Here is a 16,200-nt window from a genome sequence, read left to right as displayed (position 1 = left end):
TCTTTTGATCAATTTAATGCATCCTTGCTGAATAAAAGTATTCATTTCTTAAAAAACAAAACAAAATCTTACTGACTCGAAACTTTTGAATATATGTACACACACAACACCCATGTGTACTGTAACATTGCTAACGAACTATTCCGTGTCTCTATTAGCGTCGCACTTTTATGTAGTCCCGCCTTTTTGTGAAATGTCATTGTTCCAAAATCTCACTCTCGCTATAAATTTAACATTAGCTATGTTCTGATTGGCTTTGACTATCACACTGCTTTTTCACATTCAGACAGACAAATTACTTGTATCAGGAAACTTATCACATCTTGTCTGGTTAGGAGTTAGGACACAGTGATTCGAGTATTTTTTCCCCTCTCCAAAGTGTGGACTTCAGACTCATGTCTTGGATGCGAGTCAGACTGTGTCTGTTTTTAGACGTCATAGCATTTACTTGTGACTCAACTCAGACTTGACTCTGGTTGAGCTATTTATTCACAGACTGACATTTTTGGGGTTTTTTGGGTATTGAGCCTAATCTTATGTGTTTACACTTGTCTCAAACATTCTGAGTTTACAGTTAGTAATACAGTTAGTTTAACCCGATAGACAAAATAAAGCCTACTGAGTCAGAACAGGAATGAGATTTTTAAGAAGTTTCATCGTCAGAAAAGTCTGATTGGTTACATTATTGATTTTTGTTTTAATTCTATCGATTAGCATGAAAACAAACAAAAGCACATTTACAATGATATAAGTAGAAGTCTTTAAGGTAAATGTACAACACTTGATTCTCATCTTTATCCACTAGACTTGAGACTCAAGTTTAAGATTTGACTCTTGACTCAGTCTTGTAAAACAATGACATGACATCATGTAAACCGCTTAAAGACTTGTTGAGAAAATGAGTGTCTAATTTCTGTTCCTCAGAAACTAGGAAAGGCAGGTGTTTAAAAGGGAAACCACTTGATCAGTGCTGGCATATTAATGAATAATTCCATGTAAAATCACTTGGTTTTGGGAAACTTTTGGTAGAGTGAGAGCAGGAAATGATGGAATGGCACTAGCTGAAAGGCCACTGCAACAAAATAGGGTTAATATATCAATATAAAGTGTGAACCTTCACCGGTGTCTCAATAAAAAAAGAATAAACAAACAACAACAAAAATATATAAATAAAGATAATAAAAAAACAACACAATAAAAATCTAAAGCACATGACATAAACCTTAAAAAAATGCTACTTTTGTCTGGGTAAGATGCTTCAATAAGAAAAATAAGAAATAATACATGCTGTTATGCATATTAAGTATGTTGGTGATACCAGTGCACGAGCATGATTGCTATTTTGAATACTTTTTTTTTTGTTAATCTTTTTAAATACTTTTTAACTATGCTTTGGATAATTGTCACAGGCAATGGTAATTTGGAGAAACTAATTCACACATATATTTAGTAGCAACAAACAATAACCTTGAAAACTGCACTGTAAAAAATATTTTCATGATTTGTTATCACAACTTTTAATCTTTTGTCAAATCAACTTAGATAATTAATGTGGTTCAGATAACATATATTTTGAAGTTCTATTTATTAAACCATAATCTTTTGTCAAATCAACTTAGATAATGTTGTTCAGATAACATATATTTTGAGTTTCTATTTATTAAACCAATCTCTTTGTTGCATTAACTCAATTTTTTAATTTCAATGAACTCAAAATTTTAAGGCAACCAGGTAACTTACATTTTTAAGTTAAACCTTTAACTTAAAAATGTAAGTTACCTGGTTGCCTTAAAATTTTGAGTCTGAACCACATTAATTATCTAAGTTGTTTTGACAAAAGATTAAAAGTTAAGATAACAAATCATGAAAATATTTTTTTACAGTGTGTAGTCATGTTAGATAAAAGAGCAATGATCTGGTTAGAGACATGACAGTGTCCAACAGCATATACAGATTTCCAGGCAGGGAAGAATGCTTCCCCTTTAAGTTAATTTAGAATAATTAGAGAGTCATAATCAAACACAGGAGTATTTCGTTATGAATCCATGCATGAGTCTGGAATACACTGAAAGTATTCCACAGACATCTTTGCTCCATGGGACAGCACGATACATAATATACATGCATATATATAGTGTATATATGCACATACACTATATATATAGCACAAACATGTTGCATGAGCATGAAATCAGCATATTAAAATGACTTCTTAAGTTAATTCAGCTTTGCCATCACAGGAATAAACTCAATTAAATTATAATAATATTTGACAATATTACTGTTTTTACAATATTTTTGTTCATGTAAATGCAGCTTTGCTGAGCATAAGAATTTAAAAAACATAAAAAAAAAATACCGTCCCAAAATTTAATAGTATATCAAAAACAAACAAAAAAACAAAACAGAAATGGTAACGCTTTAGAGTTAAATTCACTAAAATTAGCTAATGCATTGGGCACAATGCACTAACAATGAACATTAATCCAGAATAATGTTCATTTAAAAATATAGTATTGTTAATTCATGTTTGTTTATAATACATTATTGTTGATTTATACAACATGACTTTTTTTAAATGTTTAAATAGAAATGAACAGATTAATAAATGCTGTAAAAGTCATTTTCATTTTTAGTTCATCATACCAAATGCATGAACTACTGTTAACAAATTGAACCTTAATATGAATGTTACCAAAATATGTAGGTTATAACTATTAAAGGGATAGTTCACTTTGAAATTAAATTTTGGTATGTTTTAGCTTACCTAAAGGGCATCCAAGATGTAGGTGTCTTTTTTTCCGCAGTAGTTTCAATTTTGATATTTTTAGGTCAAACCGTTCTTGTCTGACAGTCATATCATGCAGGTCTATGGTCACTGTCTCAAAGAGCATGCACAGAGTCCAAATTAAAACAATTCCCCATTGTCCAAATTAAACAATTCCCCATCGTAAGTACACATTGATGGCCTAAGACACGAAACGAGCGGGTTGTGTGAGAAAACGAACAGTATTTATATCGTTTTTACCTTTTGTAGACAGCCACGTCCGAGTGATCTGAAGGCGCGGGCTCTTCCTATTGTGTGACGTGTGCCCCAGACTGGTGCATATATATATATACACTAGATGTCGCCTCGTTCCAATGAACTGCCGTAGCCAAGGCGGAATCTATTGTATATATCTATGCACCAGTCTGCGCACACGTCTGCGCACAGGAATTGTTTTAATTTGGACTCTGTGCATGCTCTTTGAGGGGGTGACCATAGACCCGCATGATATGACTGTCAGACAAGAACGGTTTGACCTAAAAATATCAAAATTGAAACTACTGCGGAAAAAAAGACGCCTACATCTTGGATGCCCTTTAGGTAAGCTAAAACATACCAAAATTTAATTTCAAAGTGAACTATCCCTTTAATGTGAACATGTTGAGATAAGTCATGGTATGCTATCAGTCTATTTCCCATGGTGCAAAAATGGCAGCCACAGACAATTGGCTGGATGTTTCAAAACACCAGGATGTGTATTTTGTCACAGCCCCTTGACGGCCCTCTTCAGGCCGCGCATATAGACAGAAGTGCTAAGCTCTGGAGGGCCGTCCAGACTGTGTGTGTGTGTGCATGAAGAGAAGAGGGGCTCTGACAAAAGTATCCATGGTGACACAGCGATCTGTAACTCATGCTGCAGCAAATGTGTCCCATTTCCCTAAAGTCTCTATGTATCTGTCTCTTTCTGTCTATTGATTTCCTCTGCCATCTCTCTCTATCTCATTCACTTCAGTCTTTTCCCCCCAAAGACTCCTCATGCCACCATTTCTCTATCTGTCTTTGTTATTCTTTCTGTGAAACTGCAAGAAAGAAGGGACACATTATGTCAGCTGCACATTTCACTCAACATGCATGCATCTGCATGCGTTTGTTAATTGAATAATAGACAGGGTGAGTCTCCATGGTAACGTGCATTAGTGAGGCATCATGGGAAATGTAGGCAACAGAAGTCCCTGCAGTACCTTCAGAGTCTTTAGACATGTAGAGGGATAGCTTGGTGCCGTAGGGGATCCGAATACAATCTGGACCAGGGATGGAAAAGAGCAATATATCAACCCAACCCACGCATCAGATTAAAAGACAAAAGCACCGTAAGACAATTCACAAAGACAGTTAGACGACTCGCATGCGCGTAACTCGCTACCCTATAATAGCAAAAACAAAAAAGCAACATATCATACACTGAATTTGCCCAGTATCACACTCTCTCAAATCCTAAACACAAATACCTAAGTTCAATAGCATGGGAATTCAGTTTGAGAAAATTGCTAAGGTAAATTGTGTACATGTTCTGTCATGAGCAGAAGCGTACCATCTCCAAGCGGTGAAGGGAAGACGGGCATCTCATAGCCGGTGGGAGTCTGAGGGGAACTCTGGGAACTAGTGTCTCTGGAGCTACAGTTAGAGGCAGAGTTTATAGGTGCTGACGAGATGAAATAGATATCAGACTGCAGAAAAAAGAGAGGAAGAAATAACAAGATTAAACAGTGAGAGACGTGACTGACAGAGGAATGCATTATATAAAAGAGAGGACACTGTCATCAATAATAAATTCCATTCTTTTGATCAAAAAATCCTGAAAATATTAGTTTCCACAAAATATTAAGCAGAATAACTGTTCTCCACATTGATAATAATAAACTTGCCATCACAGGAATAAAATATATTCAAAGGGAAAACAGTTATTTTAAATAATATTATTATATAATATTAATAAATAAAATTCACTGTATTTTTGATCAAATAAATGCAGCCTTGGTGAGCATGAGTCATTTTTAAAAATTCTTACAGACCCAAAATGTTTGACCAGTGCTGCATAACGAATGTAAAGTTACAGTATACACTGTAACAAAAAGACAAGCCTCATATATCAAATAAATACATAAATCAGATACAGTGGGGTCCAAAATGGTTCAACATCACATTTTTTCACTACTAATTATTTTATCAGTACATCTTAAGTATTTCTTATTTGTTTTTATTCATTTTTGTAAAACTGTTCATTTGCAGGTCTACATCAAATTTTAAATACGGTCGAAGACTAAACAAATAAATAAAATGTACTTTTGGACCCCACTGTATATACTGTATACCTGTTGATAGATATTCAGCTGTATAATGTATTTGAAAAAAATTAAAGCCTTATGGATTGAACACTTACTCTGGACGCAGTCAGTTGCAATTCTGGAACGACAGCTGTATATACTAGGTTGCCATTAACAACTAGCCGGATCTCTATGGAGTCGGTGGTGAATGCGAGGATATATGGGAACGCACACACTGTGACACAGGAAGTGACATAATAGGGCGATATCTCAATTATTTTCACTAAAGCAAATGCAAAAGGAGTGTTGAAATGCAGATAAAGTCACTGAAATGCATGTCCTAAAGGTACTGACCAATAGCATTGGGCATTTGGTTCCAGCTGAAATGGAAGTCTGAAGAGTTGGGCTGAATCATGGGTGTGGCTCCGTTAAACGGACACACCTTCTTATATACGCAAATATCTGTTAGAAGAGAAATATAGCATTAGAGGATCTGACTACACAGATACAATCACTGACATTTAAATTGACACTAACTGTTATAGCAAAGAAGAAGTCCAGACTCTCCATCTTCATACACATCTATGGCAGCAACAAAGTTCACCTGGAAAAAAGTAAAGTGTCCATGTCAATAATAGACACTACTGTAACCAATTAAAAACTGAAAGTAGTTCAACTTACTGTATAATACAGTGGTGTACAAAACTGATATAGGTAAGGATATTTGGATTGTGTTATATTGTATGCTCAATATGAATGTGAACATTTATTTTGTAACAGTATAAATCTTTACTGCCACCTTTGATTCATGCATTCTTGGCTGAATAAAACTATTAATTTCTTCTAAAATCTTACTGAATGATAATGTATGTTGATATTCTCACCCGGTTGGAGTCTACATGGTGTAGTCTGTAGGCATCTCCTGTGCTCTCATTGATCAGGTCAAACTGATGTCTGTAGGCCACACAGATCATGTGGTCATTCTCTCCTGTTGGACCGTCAACCAGAGCCATGACCACAGGGGAGTCACATAAGCAGATCTCCTAAGACAAGCGACATCAAACATCGGAAATGTTGAGAGCTTAAAGTCCCCATGAAATCAAAATTGACCCTATTTACTTTGTTAGCGCATATTACTAGTCTTGTGGTGAACAATTAATCCGTGCAAGAAAATATTTAAAAAACATTTTTTTTACCATGGTAATCTTTAATCAAAATCTGAAAATGCCCCTCCCCTCTGCATTGGAGGACCTTCTCTGATGACGTAGGTTTGAGGAATTGGTTTGGGCAACGCTTAACCACTCCCCTCAAACCGTTAGTCTGCTATGAGCAGAGATGGAGAGGAGGAGCGCTAGAGTAAAACCCTGCCCTCTGTTCAATATTCCTTTTCACTGGGAAATACGTCATAACACTGGAGAAAAGTCGTTTGCAACTTCCGGTTCACGGGGACTTTAAAAGTAGCTAAATGTCTGTGAGAATATTCCCTATGAGCTACAAATGACAGTAAAATCCAGTTAACTTATGATGAAAATCCGTGTCCTACCCGTATGTATTGGAACTCTTCCACAGGTGAGTCAGTAGCCCCTGTGACTGTAGCGATTGAGCTGAGGCAATCGAGGCGTGACTGTTTCCTGGTGATCAGAAGAAGCTTGTTTCTTATCGCCGCAACGACTCTAAGCTCTACCCCATGATGTGTGTTTATGGAGTAGAGATGGCAACCTGAGGAAACACAATTCGGTTCATTTGAAATGTATGCAATGTGTATTCCTGATTTTGACAACCTTGGAAATCATAGCTAATTATTAAAACTTCATGCCACAAAAACAGTGTCCAAGATGTGGTAGCAGTGATGCTATTTGTTATGTCACTTTGTATTGCGCACACAGCCTTACAACTGAGCAAATATTGAACATGTATATTTAAACATTATAGTAGAATATTACTGTATTTACTAGTTCTCTGTTTCAGGTATGGTACTGAATGTCCATCAATTTACACTGCAATGACGCTTGCAAACTCACACTGTGCCGCGGATCGGTCGGAACTAAACTAAAATGCAGAAAACAGATGTTTTCTCATGCTGAGAGATAAGCAGATATGTGTGTGAGAAAATATCATATATGGTGTTAAAAAAAATGACACAGTGGATGAGAACAGTTCCAATTCTCTGTTTTTATTTGAGCTCCACAAGATGAAGCATGTTAAACCTAAAAACATTCTCTTGCCATTTACTGTCACTGATAGGAACTATTTAGCAAAGCGTCGCGTCGTGCCTAACAACGCACTTCAGCCATGATTTATTCACAATACAGCATGGCCTCTAGAGGATCGAGATCTTGTACCTTATTGCTTACATATACTATATAGACAAGTCTTTTGTACCTTTGGTTTTCTCAAGCTTGTTCTCCCGACTGTCATACTTGGTGCGGACAAGCTGCCGCTCCTCTATCCCTCGTTTGAGAGTACTCAGTCTGTAAACATACAGTCGAGCGTCTTTCCCTGCAAAAGAGTTTAAATTGGACATCAAGTAATTGAAATTAAACCAAATTTCAAGCACTCTTATACATTCCTGGTACAGTTATTCAAATGAGCTTGACTACTTCAGCTGTTTAGTGAATTCTACAAATGAAGCTTTCAGTACCATTAATATATGATAATAGCCTGGCAACAAATGAGAGACCCATCTCATCAAACTGAATGACGTCTCAGCTAATGCAACATGTTTGGATTTCAAAAGCCTGTCATAGTGAATGAAAGTTGCTTGGTGACGGAGTTGATAACGGATTCATTATTTTCCCTCTGCAGAAGCTGTGCTTCCCAATAAGTGTGAGAGCTTGCTGTACACCGTCTTGAGCTAATGATCAGTACAGAAGATCATGGTTGAGACTAAATTACATGCATCTCTACTCTTGGTTCTTTTTATAATGAGCTATAAGTCTAGACAATGCAAACCAAAGGTAATGCCCTTATGTGTGTGTGTGTGTGTGTGTGTGTGTGTGTGTTTGAATACTACCGTTTTTTGTGCTATTCCCAGCTGGATAAAGATGCTCATTAGAGCAAAGGACCAAGAGATTCCTTTACCACTTTGCTTTGGTCTCTTTTTTTCTTACACTCTTTTTTGGCAGATTGTTCCATACCATTTTTCTACCCACATAAGAACTGTGCCATATTTGTTGCTCGTATAAATATAAAAACAAACATATCTTACCCTTATCTGCTCTTGCAATGAGGAGGTCCTGAGGTTCAAGAACGTGCAATTGTTTGACTGTCAAGGTCTTGTCAAATACCTGCACTGGAGGCAGGGTTGGTGAATCTAGACCAGCATGCAAATAAAGATTAGTTTGTGGTTTGCATGGAAACTCAATCCCCCAAATGAGATTCACTTGCTTTGATTAACAGACACATTTGTTAACTGTCACTGCAAAAATGTACTGGGAACATGTATGAATACTTTGTAATATTTATAAGCATTTATATCAACTGTAGTGTTGTGGGCATGCTATACATACCTGCATTGGAGAACAGTGGATCTGAGGCTAAAAGGGAAGACAGATTTGATCAGATTCAGCAAGTTAAATGAAAGTGCCATCTACACCATACAAACACTACTGTTCAAAGTTTTGGGGTTAGTAAGTTAAAAAAAAGAAATTAATACTTTTATTCGACAATAACACATTAAATTGATCAAAACCTTTATAATGCTACAAAATATATTTCTATTTTAAATAAATGTTTTTCTTTTGAACTTTCATAAAAGTATCTTGAAAAAACTATCACAGTTTCAGTAAGCAGTACAACTCTTTTCAATATTGACAATAATAAATGTTTCTTCAGGACCAAATCAGCCTATTAGAATGACTTCTGAAGGATCATGTGGCACAGAAGACAGGAGTAATGATGCTGAAAATTCAACCTTTCCATTACAGAAATAAATTAACTTTGCTATTTTAACATTTTAAATTGTAATTTACTTTTAATATTACTGTTTTTACTGTATGTTTGATCAAATAAATGCAGCCTAACACATTTTTTAGCGACCCCCTTTTAAATGGTTGTGTACATTTCATTGTGGTAGCTCCCACATATAATAGACAATATAATGTTCCAACCTTGTGTGATTTTCTTTCTTCCATAGACCACAATAGGATATGTTTAGCATATTAATTTCATATTTATTTTCATTGAAATTACATGATGACCAGGGGCTCCAAAAATGACTAAAAAGAACCATAAGTATCTTAATGTATTATTGAACACTAGTCCATTTGGCTGTATTTTATTTTCTTCCAGTTTTCTAAAGCCATGTGATAGCTCTATGTGAGGAACATATGGAAATTCAAATGATTATTTACAGAAAATGCTCCCCTTGTCACGGTTATGGACTAGTTCCTATTTCTCTGCTCTATTTAGTTTCTGTTTCCTTGGTTTCTGATTATGTCTCTGTTTGTTTCTATGGTTACTTATAATTATCAGCTGTGTCATATTGAGTTCATTGTTATCTCCTTAGTTTTGAAGTCATGATTTTGGTTCTGTTCCTTATCCGGTATTGTCTTGTGTTTATTTATACAAGCTCTTACGCTGCCTTTGTTTACTCCTGTGATTCCTAGAAAATTTTCCGGTTCCGTCCCGAGACTTTCCTCCTCTGATGTTCCCACCCAACTTCCTGGTCCCAACTGCTCCACCTGCTCCTCGGCTCTGCCCCTGCCGCTAACTCAGTGCGGCTCTTTGGCTCCATCTCGTGCTTTCCAACCACCAGCTCAGCATGAGGTTGAGTCCCCATCTCCACCTCGAACTTGTTCTCTCATCTCTGCCATGGTCCGTCAGCCCTAAGACTCCTCCTTGTCCCAATGGCTCAGCCTCAGTAAGTCGTCGCTCTGCCTCCGCCACGGACTCTGCTGCGCCTTGACCCTCCACCCCTTCGGCTCCACTGGGCTTTCCTCCTTCGACGCCCCGGTCTGCTGAGCCCCTGTCTCCGCCTCGTTCCTGCGAGGCAGCAGCTCCACCTTTGGCTTCCGGGCTGTGGACGGCTCCCTGGTCCGTCGGCCTCTCTGCTCCTCAGGCACCCTGGTTCCACCTCCAAAGCTCCACCATGGTGTTTCTCTCCAATGACTCCATCTCATCCCTGTCCATCAGCAGCTCTGCGCCCTCCTCCAAAGCCCGCTCCAATCCTCCACACTATACCCCTCTGTTACGGCACGACCGCGCCTTCCAGTAGGGGGGAGTATGGTCTTGGTAACCGAATCTTATTTTGATGTTCTGTTTTGTTTCCCTTAGTTCCTGTTTCCCTGCTCTGTTTAGTTTTGGTTTCCTTGGTTTCTGATTTTACTTGGTTTCCCCCTTACTACAGCCCTGAAATTTTTGTCCAATTTGAATTTACATTTAAATTGATTGCATCTTGCGACCAATGACATTTGGCATCACTTAAATGAAAGCTGGAGCACAAATTGTTTGGCAGCCCCTGCTTGCTGTTCCCTATTATTCTATGGAAAAAGCAGCATCAACATTTCCTTTTGTGTTCAACGGAATACATCATTTATTATGTTTTTCTGAATTTTCATTTTTTTCCCTGAACTGTCCCTTGAGTATGGAACTCAATTCAGCTCAGTGTTTATGTCCACTGATATGATCCATGTACTGTAGATCTATCCATGTAGAAGCTGGTGAAAGTTACAGTCAGTTTACAGAAAGTTTACATGTCATTATTAAGAAAACCACTACTCTGTCCAGCTGTGTTGCTCCTCATGAAAAAGCATTCTCACCCTCCAGCAGCATGACCCCTGCTGAATCTGTGGCGACCAGTAATGACTGTCCCCATGAGTCTCCACAGACTATTTCATATGGGAAGCTGCTGCAGAATGACTGTGACTCCCATGGCTGCAGAAAACATAGGAACACACCGTTAGAGATGAAGCGTATGCAAAATAACAGCATCCCTCGCTTTTTCCTCTTGCCCCTCACCTCTTTCCTGCAAAGGCCAGTAGTGACTAGACTGGTGGGCGCATCCCCTTTAACTATAGTTTTCAGCTTCAAGGCCTGTACACAATATTATATTTATTAATAACACTCCTCGTATTGTAAAATTCTCTTTCATTCCTATGTGGAATGCCATATTTGCATAGATGTACACATCATACCTGTCCCACCCGTACAAACTCAGCCTGACGTGCCTCCTCTTTTTTACGGGCCGATTTGGGCGACTCTGGCAGTACATCACTGAATGAGCGTCGGTTCAGCATGTTCTGCGGAGAGAAGGGAACCTACGGGAGTGGTAGAGATGAATATGGGTCTGAGAGACTGACCCAGAAACAGCCAGAAAGACAGAGCAAAGCAGAGGCTAACAATTCTTACACCACTGTACCTTATCAGTCTTAATACTGTACATTGGGTTCGAAATCATAAGGAAATAATGACGGTTCACATTCTGATTCCAACACAACACAACAAGAAGATTTTATTGTCTTCGTATTGTTTTGCTGCAGGTCTTTTTTTTTCTCATTAAAATATAAAAACTGCAAATTTCTCTGCACAACCGGTTTCTGATATTTCTAACCCTTGTAATTGGGAATAGAAACAGGAATAGACAACAATATAAAGACAGTATCCAGCTCTAGGACCAGCTGACAGGTTGCTGCAACAGAATGAAAGTACATTTGACAGCTCAGTGGTTTGAAAGAGTTGTATTTATGAAGAGAATTGTGAGAAGAAACGTATATATGGCAGAAAACAGAAGTGAGGTAATAGCTTGAGGGTAAACGTAGAGCAATACAGAAAAGTATTGCGCTAGATCAGTGGTTCTCAACCTTTTTGACTCCAAGGCCCCTCATTGTCCACAAAAATATCCCCATGACTTTTCCATTTTTTTGTGTGATTTACTGGTTAAGGATTTTTTAATATATTTTATTCACAATTTCAGGTCGATAAAATATTTTAGAACTAGAAAAAATGTGTATTCATTATAAAATGCTCATGATGTTTTTTTTTACTTTTCATGATTTTATTATGTCTGAAAATGACACTTTTAAATTAGGCTTCCTCGTACAGTATATCCAGGGGTTTCAAGACATTGATAGCCCTGGTTCTGTAAAAAAATAAATATTTGGGTTTTTAGTAGTTTTGGCTTATCTTAAATAATTTCAAATCTTGAAGCCCTCTAATATGCCCTTGGCCCCTTGGTTGAGAACACTGTTACACTTTTCTAGATTACGTGTCCATACCTTGTGCATGTCAGGCATGAGATCCTGGTACAAGGATCTGATCAGCATGTCCAGCGTACGCTGACGTTTCTGAGCAAAAGTGGGGGTCTCGAGAGTGGCTTTTTCTCCATTTATTACTACAGGAGACAAAAGGATAAAGGTAATATTGTTATGCAACAGAATAACCCTTAGTAAGCAGCATGACACATTTTACAAGGTCTGTTTAATGAAAGCATCTGCTTTACGGAGTTCATGAGCCAAATCAAATCATAAAAGCTGGCAACAGAAAAACACAGGTGTGTATTCTAACAAGAGGTCTGTGTACTGAAATGCCATGAAATTGCATTTGGAATTATTTTGAATTCTGCAATATAATCTATTTTTGACTGAAATAGGACATTCAGTAGGAAACCCATTTAGTAGAATGGGATTTCATTCGGTTCTGGAGAGGGGATTTCAATCAGTTTTGATATTGCTTGTATTTTTTGGTAACACAGAAAAGTGTTGTTTCAGAGGCAAGTTGTTACATTTTGGTGAATGACTAGAGAAAACAACTGTTTTCATGCTGTCTGTAAAATGACTCTATGTACTGGTGAGTTTACTAACATTTAACGAGTAGAAAGTCCCTGAACTCCTGGTGGTCTGTGAACACTGGAGGGGAAGGGAGGGGTGGGCCAAATAGCGGCACACTCTCCTCTGAGAAAATCTTCAACCTGCAACATAAAATGATTAAGATACAAATATACACTACAATTTGGGGTCAGAAAGATTTTAAAAATGTTTTTGAAAAAGCATTTATTTGATTAAAAAATACAGTAAAAGCAGTAAAAATTATTATTATAATATAAATGTTGAAAATATTTTGCTAATATTTTGGTGAAAACCATGCTAAAAAAAATTTCAGGGTACTATGATGAACAGAAAGTTCAAAAGAACAGCATTTATTTGAAATAGAAATGTTTGTAATAATATAAAAGTATTTTCTGTCACTTCAATCTTGCTGAATAAAAGTATTAATTTCTTTTTGAAGTAAAGAAAAGACCTCAAACTTTTGAATGGTAGTGTATATACAATATAATAGTATTTAATATATTATTCAAATAAAATGTATTAAATATAATATTAAATAACTCACATTTCTACATATGTGTTATGCACAAAAAGTAAAACCTCCAAACACACACATACCTGTAACTATCATTCTGGCTATTATATCTAACTAAGGCAAAAATATCTGGGGGATACGTAAAGGAAATCATCCATACAATAGCTCCACATGCATAACTACTAACGTACACAAAAATCTAAACTAATTTAGACATTTTTCCCTGCTATAAAAACAAGTCACCCATAAAAAGCCTAACCACTGCCACTTAGTGACTTATTTCAGCAGTTTCACTCAGTTTGAGGATGAAGGATACGTGTGAAATGGGAGCGAATCATAGAGGGTTTAAAGGACGGAGAGGCGTCATCTCCCTCCTGAAACACGATGGTCACAATGTCGTTCCCTATGTGTCTCTTCCTCTCTACCTGCACAGAGCAAAATAATTAAAGCTATAATCATACATGCATGAAGCACATTTCAAAAAGCATCAACTTTTTTCTCTACAGTATTAAATTAAAAATAAATAAATCATTGTACATTCCAAGGCGTGTGTATGTTGAGAGTTTGGTCTGTGTGTGCATGTTTGGACATTCCTAACGCCCTCTGACACCTCACGCCTGTTAGCCAGGAAGCATAATTGTGCTTGTTAATGAGTCTGGACCATTATGCTTGAAAAGGAGCTTTTATCTCTTGTCTCAAGAGTGCGCACACACACACACACACACACACACACACACACACACACACACACACACACACACACACACACACACACACACATCTTAAAGCTCAATTACTACATGGATCTTTTTCACCTTCCCCTCTCTGCCAGTATCTATCTCATTTTCTCTCTCTCTCTCTCTCACACACACACACACACACACACACACACACACACACACACACACACACACACACACACACACACACACACACACACACACACATCCAGACACAGATACATGCGCTTGACCACGAGCTGTGACAGGAATGAGTATTTACTTATTGCAGTGACAGATTCATTTCCACTGAGAGCTTAATTATGATTCTCTGCCACATCCCCTCCCCGTCGCACAGAACATCCTTCCAGTGACACGCATGACACTTGAACAATACCAACAGGCTTTCATGACTGACGCCTACATGTTTCCAGCGGTTTGACAGGGTCAAGCATGTATAGGCCTAAGCCTTCTAGGATTATTTTAAAGGGATAGTTCACCGAAATTTTTTAATCAGGTCTTTATTTGCTCACCTTCATGTTTTTCCAAACCCATATGTTGTTAATTCCTCCTTTAGAACACAGTAGAAGAATTTTTAAAGAAAGAAACTTCTGCATACAACAGTTCATAGTGATTATATCTTTCATGCAGTCCCTATGAACTGTCCTTGATTGAAAATAGCTATGCTTCTTTAAAGGGGTGGCTCAGGATTTTGGACATCGGACCTCATTTCCAAGTTAGCCAGGATGTTATTTATCAGTGGAGACAGTTTTCAAAATTTTTCATCCAGTCCTCCCAGTTGCATAGTTCGCCGGTGCTAGGCTAGCGCGAGTCAACGGTAACTGTTAGCCTGCCATTAAAACAGTTTTACCCACTCCACAGTACACCAAAAGCAAATAAATTATAATGCCAGACTATCGATGTAAATGTCTGTTGAGAGAATAATGTTAGAAATCAAACTACCCTTTCATCGCATTGCAATAGTTATACTTTGTTCCCTGTATTTATTAGCACAGTCTACAGCAGCGGCGGAGTGATATTAAGTTACCTAGGCAACCGAGACTTCTACTAGCTAGCTAGACGTCCAGACTGTAGTGCGCTTCTGTTCTGTGTTTACTTTTCGGCGCAGTACTAACCGGAGCAAAGTAAAATTCCGCCGCTGCTGAGAAACTAGTTCCTGTAAATGTAAACGATCATTGAGATGCAAGAGTAGTTTGATTTCTAACATTATTCTCTCAACAGACATTTACATCCATAGTCTGGCGTTATGATTTATTTGCTTTTGGTGTACTGTGGAGTGGGTAAAACTGTTTTTAATGGCAGGCTAGCAGTTACTGTTCACTCGCGCTAGCCTAGCACCAGCGAACTATGCAACTGGAAGGACTGGATGAAAAATGTTGAAAGCTGTCTCCACTAATAAATAACACACAGGCTAACTTGGAAATGAGGTCCGATGTCCAAAATCCTGAACCACCCCTTTAATATCATTCTTCATGTTCCACAGAAGAAAGAGAGTAATTCAGTTTAGAATGAGATGAGGAAAATGATGACAAAATTTTCATTTTTGGGTAAAGAACAGTTTTCTTACAAGAAAAAACACTCTCCCTTGTGAACAGTACTTGATTCCTTCCAGTCAAGTCTTTCACCTGTTCGGTGTGTCTGCATGCTTTTAGGGTCAGCAAGAGACTTTTAGCGTGTATGAGCTTTTCTGCTCTTCTCATGAGTGGTTCAGCATTGGTAAAGGTGGTTATTGACATGGAGGGCTGACGAGGCTCTCGACTGTGGAGTGCCAAGACCTTGAACCGACACAAATACTTTGAAAATCCTGCTATTGTGAATGCTTCCACAGGCACTCCAGTGCACAAGAGCTCTACTTGTACTCAATCAGATGATCTGATAGAGTGAAAGATATGGAAGTAAAATAATGACAAATGTTTTTGAATCCAAAAAGCTTGTTGAATTGCACTACTTGAAAAAATATGCATTGCATTAACCCTGCTTGCATTTTAATGCATTGTATTTTTAGGGCTTGCATTTTTATGGGCTGAAATTCAACATGGTTGTATATTTAAGCTGTGAATATTTCAATTCA

At 37.6% G+C, this 16,200-nt stretch overlaps 1 protein-coding gene across 4 annotated transcripts in view; it reads right to left on the bottom strand.

The window, feature by feature from the left end:
• garnl3 (GTPase activating Rap/RanGAP domain like 3) overlaps nucleotides 1-16,200 on the bottom strand; it is a 61,346-nt gene that overhangs the window by 2,664 nt on the left and 42,482 nt on the right. For 3 of the 4 annotated variants that reach the window (XM_079870455.1, XM_079870454.1, XM_079870453.1), the window contains exons 12-28: nucleotides 13,706-13,814; nucleotides 13,473-13,518; nucleotides 12,891-12,997; nucleotides 12,306-12,421; nucleotides 11,226-11,348; nucleotides 11,050-11,124; nucleotides 10,851-10,965; nucleotides 8,601-8,627; nucleotides 8,300-8,404; nucleotides 7,474-7,590; nucleotides 6,635-6,810; nucleotides 5,976-6,134; nucleotides 5,629-5,695; nucleotides 5,446-5,553; nucleotides 5,208-5,326; nucleotides 4,359-4,494; nucleotides 4,009-4,068 (exon numbers count right to left, since the gene is read on the bottom strand). In XM_079870455.1, coding sequence (XP_079726581.1) covers nucleotides 4,009-4,068; nucleotides 4,359-4,494; nucleotides 5,208-5,326; nucleotides 5,446-5,553; nucleotides 5,629-5,695; nucleotides 5,976-6,134; nucleotides 6,635-6,810; nucleotides 7,474-7,590; nucleotides 8,300-8,404; nucleotides 8,601-8,627; nucleotides 10,851-10,965; nucleotides 11,050-11,124; nucleotides 11,226-11,348; nucleotides 12,306-12,421; nucleotides 12,891-12,997; nucleotides 13,473-13,518; nucleotides 13,706-13,814 — 1,765 coding nt within the window. The remainder of the gene's footprint in view (nucleotides 1-4,008; nucleotides 4,069-4,358; nucleotides 4,495-5,207; nucleotides 5,327-5,445; nucleotides 5,554-5,628; nucleotides 5,696-5,975; nucleotides 6,135-6,634; nucleotides 6,811-7,473; nucleotides 7,591-8,299; nucleotides 8,405-8,600; nucleotides 8,628-10,850; nucleotides 10,966-11,049; nucleotides 11,125-11,225; nucleotides 11,349-12,305; nucleotides 12,422-12,890; nucleotides 12,998-13,472; nucleotides 13,519-13,705; nucleotides 13,815-16,200) is intronic. The other variant, XM_079870452.1, reaches the window with a different exon arrangement.

The sequence above is a fragment of the Squalius cephalus genome (assembly GCF_949319135.1).
Source record: "Squalius cephalus genome assembly, chromosome: 5".
NCBI classification, from domain to species: Eukaryota; Metazoa; Chordata; class Actinopteri; order Cypriniformes; family Leuciscidae; genus Squalius; species Squalius cephalus.
This window is presented reverse-complemented; position numbering and strand designations above follow the sequence as displayed.